The 6,434-nt window shown below is 44.2% G+C and overlaps 1 protein-coding gene across 2 annotated transcripts; it reads left to right on the top strand.

Annotated features, from left to right (window-relative positions):
* Positions 1-1,732: 1,732 nt before the first annotated feature.
* Positions 1,733-6,089, top strand: LOC119330266 (probable serine/threonine-protein kinase PIX7). Of its 2 annotated transcripts, none has more exons than XM_037603375.1 (7): positions 1,733-2,496; positions 3,626-3,942; positions 4,021-4,156; positions 4,697-4,830; positions 4,909-5,032; positions 5,399-5,749; positions 5,840-6,089. In XM_037603375.1, exons 1-7 carry the CDS (start codon positions 2,331-2,333, stop codon positions 5,854-5,856), a joined length of 1,245 nt encoding a protein of 414 aa, XP_037459272.1. In that variant the 5' UTR covers positions 1,733-2,330; the 3' UTR covers positions 5,857-6,089. The 2 variants fall into 2 exon arrangements, with proteins under 2 accessions (XP_037459272.1, XP_037459273.1); XM_037603376.1 differs by having other exon boundaries at positions 1,735-2,496; positions 3,668-3,942.
* The last annotated feature ends 345 nt before the right edge of the window (positions 6,090-6,434 follow it).

Below are 6,434 nucleotides of genomic sequence, written 5' to 3'. Positions count from 1 at the left end.
AAGGAGGTAGTGAGGTACTCCATCCCCTTCTATATTTTACAGCAGACATAAATATAATTTTGCAGTACATCAATATGATTTTGCAGTACATCCCATCTAAATTTGACTCATACACCTAATTTTGCAGTACATCAATATGATTTTGCACAGTACATCAATATGATTTTGCAGTACATCCCATCTGAATTTGACTCATACACATAATTTTGCAATACATCAATATGATTTTGCAGTACATCCCATCTGAATTTGACTCATACACATAATTTTGCAATACATCATCATGATTTAGGCTAGATGTGTATGACGTTGTAATTTTGCAGTACACATTATTGAGCTTCTTTTTCTGACCAGATGCAGTACATAAGTTATGGTCCATCAGATAGAGGTGGAACGAGGCGTGGTGCAAGGGATTTTTTTCACATCAGGGAAGGGGCGTCCAAGTGGAGGTGGAGCAAGCTCTCTCCATCCCAAAATGTAACACGTTTTTTGACACTATCATAGCGTACATTGAGAGAGTATATGACACCGAAGTAAGGTTTGTAAGGCAAAAAAAAAAAAAAGCAAGCAAGGCACCAGACTTTGTAGGAATCTATTATGGCTCTCCATTGGAGCTTATTGTTGTGACTGAAATCCTAAAGGAACACATTGCCCGCCGGAGATGGTCTAAATCGTGAACCTAAGTAGATTCAATTATTGACCTCTCCGCATTTTATAGAATCGATGATATAAAATGACTCATACGCTTTGTATACAAAGAGTTGTCAATAAATTCAGTGGTGTACACCACATGGGCACATGTGGTAAGTAATTCGAGCTACTTAAAAAAAATCAATGGAGTACAAAGGTGATGAAGTCAACTCTTAGTACTCTTAGCTAAGCGCCAATCACAATCTCTTATCCTCTCCCGCCCCAATTCAATAACGATGCACCAGTTCGTCGAAAATAAAAATAAACATGATGTACCAGTACAGACAAGTTGTCAAGTTGGCTTAACTGTAGTTTAGACCCAAAGAGTAGATCTCTGATTTGAAACTTAAACTCACCTACAAGTCTAGGAAATGTAAATTTTTGGACCCAAAATGTTCAAAGGTTCAACTTTAACCATAAATTTAATCAACGAGACCGACTTCGACAGAAGCAAAAATTATATAATTGAAAACATTTTCTGAATACGAATTCACTGGCATAACTTTTGCTCCCACCGTAATTGGTCTCGTTGGTTAAATTTATAATCAAAGTTGAAACATGAAAACCGAGAACGCACTGTATTTTGGAACGGAGGGAGTATCTCTTTGCTCACTTGCTCCTACTGCCCACCACTGGATCGGAAGCGGATCCTCTAACATAGAGAAGGGAAGTCACGGTGCTAGAGTGCTAGCCTAGTGTAAAATGAAGAAGAAAAATTAGAGAAGGTTAATATGTAGTTGGCAGGTTGTTTACTATTAGGATTTACTGTAAATGTAAATAATTTTAAATTAATTTTATTTCACGATCAACTTATTTGTGTGTAATTATTATGAATATACACAGTAGATCATCAATTTGTAAATTAATTTAAACCATTTTAACCTTAATCATATAAATAAATAAAAAAGTAGGATACTGTAGCTTCTCTAACTTCCTTGTCAATATTAAAGGATCCGGTTCCCACTGGATCTCCCCTTCACGGTGAAAGTGAATCGAATCAGCCCGCCGGAAGAAAAAAGCCGCCCCCTTCCCATCGACCCCAGCCGCCCGCGGCACGGTGAATCCGCCTACGGCCGCCCCAGCCAACCAGCGCAGCCGGCTGGGGTTCGGCCAACCTCCACCCCACCCCACTCCCGTCGTCACCGGGGGCCAACACATGGATCGATTCCTCATTCCTCGCCGTCGTCATCATGACGGCGGCGGCGACACGTTCGTCGCGGTGCCGGCGCCAGTGCGCATACGCCCCGAGTGCGACCCACTGCCGCTTCCACTCCCACTCCGTTCCCACTCGCGCGCGCCAGCCAGCCATCGCCCGCCCCGCCCGCTTGCTTCCCCGACTTGTCTACTCCCACCACCATCCGCGGCACTTCCCTCTGACTCGATCCTCTATCCCTCCCTCTCCTTTCGCTTTCGCCTTTGCGCCGGCGTGCGCACTTATCTGCTGGCGGGGTCCGGACGGCGACGGGGGGTGCGAGTCCGGGCGTCCATCCATCCAAACCCAGCTCCCGAGCAGGAACCGGTCGTGTCGCTGGCTAGCGGGGGTAGGTGGGTCGCCGGGTAACAGGCCGGCGCCAGAAGCGCTTCTAGTTCTTGACCTCGCCGCCTCGACTTGACGGGCCACGGAAATTGGTGGTGGGTCCATGCCTCCTCCTCCTCCTTCTCCGCGGCACCGGCAGGAGCGCCGCGGGTGCGGCTGCTGGGCCGTGCTCGCGCGGGGGCTGCGGGGCTCCTGCTTCCGCCCGGCGGCGGCCGCGGCCGACGCCCCGGCCGGGGCCGCGGTCAAAGGCGGCCATGTCTACGACGCAGGTAACCGATTTAATTCTTGCTCTTTATCCGGAAGTTTTGTCCTTTTTTCCCCTGGTTGGTGGGATCTCTTTGTCTGGTTCTGGGAGCGATCAGCTGCTTTGTTCTCTAGCGATTACATACCGCCATGACGTGATAGCTATGGTACGTACTTGATACGATGTTCTTCTGTTCGTCGAGCAATGATATACTACTAGTAAGAAAGATCAGGCTCAGATAGTTGAGGATCAGATGAATTTTGCTCAGTATTACCACTTTTAAGGATCCTGTCCTTGCTAGCAGTGTGATTGCCAGCTCTCACAAGATTGTGCAGCACGGAACTTCTTCTGCATCGAATTGGGCTTTCTTTCTTGGTTCCTGATTGAGAATTGATCAATCAAGGAAGCCTATTGAATTTAACCTTGCTTGTCGATGTCCTAATCTTGAACAGCTATTGCCATGGCAGCATATATATGAGCTTGGGCTTGTGTCTTTTAACTCTTTATATGGGTGGGTAAGCAAAAGGTGTTCTTTGTTCTATTGCGAGATAATAATCCCCTTCAAACCAATGGTTTTTGCTGCTTATCTTTTGCTGCAAGTTGTGCTCTGCAATTCATTATAGTAATTCTGACTGGCAGGTGAAATTTTTCTGACCATTGTGACATAACTGAAGAAACACATGTGGTAAATACATAGAGGCATGAATCAAGCCTTTGTTCCTTCAGTTCAAGGAGCAAAACACATCTAATTCTGTTGCTTTCTGCTGTGACGCTCATCATTGACATTTTGCCTAAGCTTACCTGGCAGTATAAGAAACATATTCATGATACCTCAATTCAACTGGTTGGATTATTTTTTCCTTAATAAAAGCTGAGGATAAGTATGCCTAGTATATAATACTCTTGGTCTTGGGTAGTTGGGCATATGTCCATCTACTTTGTTAACCAGTTTGGATACGTGGGGAAGTCCAAGACCTAATAAATATAAGCATCGCCGAATATATTTTATCCTAGCTTACACATTTGAGCGTAATCTGGGTGCAGCATATTGCACTTCAGAGGGCACTATAACCATGCTATCCACTTCGTATACTCCAGTAGTAAATTTCCAGTTTGGGGTGAAATGCTCAACCATATTCCCCCTTCCATGGCAGCGGAGACGAGATACCTAAACTCTAGCAATCGAGATCTTGCAGATCATTTTCAGGGGAAGCTTGGTGACGAAAATGGTGTTGACTCATCAATTGAGAAGAAAATATCACCCAAGCTACTTGAATTCACTTTCCAAGAGCTGAAATCTGCCACTGTTAACTTCAGACCAGACAGTATTCTCGGAGAAGGTGGATTTGGGTATGTGTTCAAGGGGTGGATTGAGCCAAACAGTACAGCTCCTGCAAAACCTGGCACTGGTCTGACTGTAGCTGTCAAAAGTCTGAAGGAAAATGCTCTTCAAGGTCATAGAGAATGGGTGGTAAGTAATACAAACCTCTTAAGTCCTAAATTTCTTTCTTTGGGTAGAGTTATAACTTCCAAAGAAATCAATTTGCAGGCGGAAGTTGACTTTCTGGGACAGCTGCATCACAAACATCTTGTTAAGCTGATTGGATACTGTATTGAGGATGACCAAAGGCTGCTTGTGTATGAATTCATGGCACGGGGAAGTCTAGAAAATCATCTTTTCAGAAGTGAGCAATCAACTACAAATATTACTATTGAATGTTGCTGTTTTTAGATTTAGTATTCCTACAGTGTGTGCTGAAACTTGGAAGGTTTTATTTTATTCTTATCTGGAGGAACTGTTTTCTGAAAGGAAACACATAATGACATCTGAATATTAGGATAATATCGTATCTGGAGGAATTCTGAAGTTCAACCTATCTAATATCTGAAAGGAAAATCAATAATTTTTTGCAAAGAGACAATAATCTAAAGGTGACCAGTTGCATGTTAATCTTTTTATCCCAAGGTGGTATGCATGCTTTACTATCTCTAGCTTGTTTTTTGCAGTTCAAACTCAGAACAATCATAACTTTTTTTAACTGTTATTTAGAACTCCAACTTCTGGTACAAATCCTTACAGGAACACTGGTCTGTGTGGGGTTTCTTCTACTTTAATTATTGCTTTTCATCCCTGCCTAGCTACGTTTACTTCGTTTTTTACTACGTGTGTGTTGTTTTGTCCCTTTTTATTCTCCTGTTATCTTATACTTTGTTTAATCTTGAAGGGACTCTTCCCCTACCTTGGCCGTGCAGGATGAAGGTTGTTCTTGGTGCTGCTAAAGGTCTAGCCTTCCTACATGTTGGTCCCAAACCAGTTATTTACAGGGATTTTAAGACATCAAATATTCTTATCGATGCGGTAATTCTATTGTCAATTTATTTTTCCCATGCTTACGTGTAGTATGTTGCTTTAACTGTGAAAGTTCTGCTTTTACAGGAGTACAATTCAAAACTTTCAGATTTTGGGCTCGCAAAAGCTGGCCCCCAAGGTGATAAAACCCATGTCTCTACTCGAGTTCTTGGCACCTATGGCTATGCTGCGCCCGAGTATGTAATGACAGGTACATGCATCGAGAATTCTTCAGCATGCAGTTACTAGTTGGTACTACTTTACTGGCTCTGATAATAGCCAAGAGAATGATAAGCTCTGTTTATACTCCCTCTGTTCCTAAATATATGACGTTTTGGTAGTTCAAATCGAACTACCAAAATGTCATATATTTAGGAATGGAGGGAGTAGTTGGTAGTTTCTTGCCTAGTTTCTTGGCTGTGATAGGAATTTTCAGTGACTAGTTGGTACTTTACAGCTTTTTTTCCCAGTTTCTTGAATGTGATAATATCCAAGAGAACAAAAACTCAGTTTAAGATTATTTGTTGTGGCAATAGACATGCCAAGTTTTATATCTCATATTAAGCACACTGTTCAGGCCACTTAACAACCAAGAGCGACGTATATAGCTTCGGAGTCGTGCTGCTGGAGGTGCTGACTGGCAGGAGATCAGTGGACAAGAAGCGACCTCCAGGGGAGCAGAACCTCGTTGCATGGGCGAGGCCGTATCTGAGCGACCGGCGAAGGCTCTATCAGCTCGTAGACCCTCGCCTGGGACTGAACTATTCCGTCAGAGGTGTTCAGAAGATTGCCCAGATCTGCCACCACTGCCTCAACCGTGACAGCAAGTCGCGCCCGATGATGGACGAGGTTGTCAAGCATCTGACGCCGCTGCAGGACCTTAACGACATGGCCGCCGCGTCGTATAGGCCCCGGTCATCACCCCGTGGTGAGTGGTATATCTGAATCCACCCTGACTTTTCTTTTGACAAGAGTGGAAGTGAAGCTAACTGGGAATGTGCTCTCTTCTTCATGACAGGAAAGGCGCGGCGGTGATTGCCAGTCTGACACGAGAAAAACGGCATATCTATGATTTCTTGGCATTGTTGGATGCTGGTCTTGTTTTAACTGTACAGAAAAAAAAAAGATTGGGCTCCATGTCCAACGAAAATTGGAGCTCTGACACCCATGTCTCGCTTAGATCAATCAGACTGTTTTTGCCTGTTGCCTAAGCGAATCGATGACATTGTCTGATTGTGATATGTTGTAATAATAATGAGTTAATATCTGATTGGTGTGTGAGAATGGTTTGGCCTGGTAGCGGTGTATGCTAGTGTCATCCCAGTGGTCTAGTTCATAGGGGGAAAAATGGTTGCTGCTGTGATTTCTGAACCTGCTGCTTTGGGTGCTTAGGAATGTGTTTGGTTGTAGGGCTATCCTCCCAGGACAGGGATAGTCCCTTTTTGGTGTGTTTGTCACCCATTTGGATCTGAGGCAAGGAAGGATAGGGGCAGCCAGATGGTCTGAATATCCGTCAAAAACAGGGCTACGGTCAGCCGCGAAAAAGTGGCGGGTGGCAGCAACCACCCTGCACACGAGCTTACTTCCCCCATTCGGCCATTCTCCTCCCTCTC

Source organism: Triticum dicoccoides, chromosome 7A, assembly GCF_002162155.2.
Source record: "Triticum dicoccoides isolate Atlit2015 ecotype Zavitan chromosome 7A, WEW_v2.0, whole genome shotgun sequence".
NCBI lineage: Eukaryota > Viridiplantae > Streptophyta > Magnoliopsida > Poales > Poaceae > Triticum > Triticum dicoccoides.
Note: the sequence above shows the minus strand (reverse complement) of the source record. Positions and strands in the feature narration are given on the sequence as shown.

What these genes read in the sequence shown, in the direction of transcription:
- LOC119330266 (XM_037603375.1), top strand. Translation starts at nt 2,331, where the DNA reads ATGCCTCCTCCTCCTCCTTCTCCGCGGCACCGGCAGGAGCGCCGCGGG. An exon ending in AAGGTCATAGAGAATGGGTG is followed by an intron (nt 3,943 to 4,020) that starts GTAAGTAATACA and finishes ATCAATTTGCAG; the next exon opens with GCGGAAGTTGACTTTCTGGG. An exon ending in CAAATATTCTTATCGATGCG is followed by an intron (nt 4,831 to 4,908) that starts GTAATTCTATTG and finishes CTGCTTTTACAG; the next exon opens with GAGTACAATTCAAAACTTTC.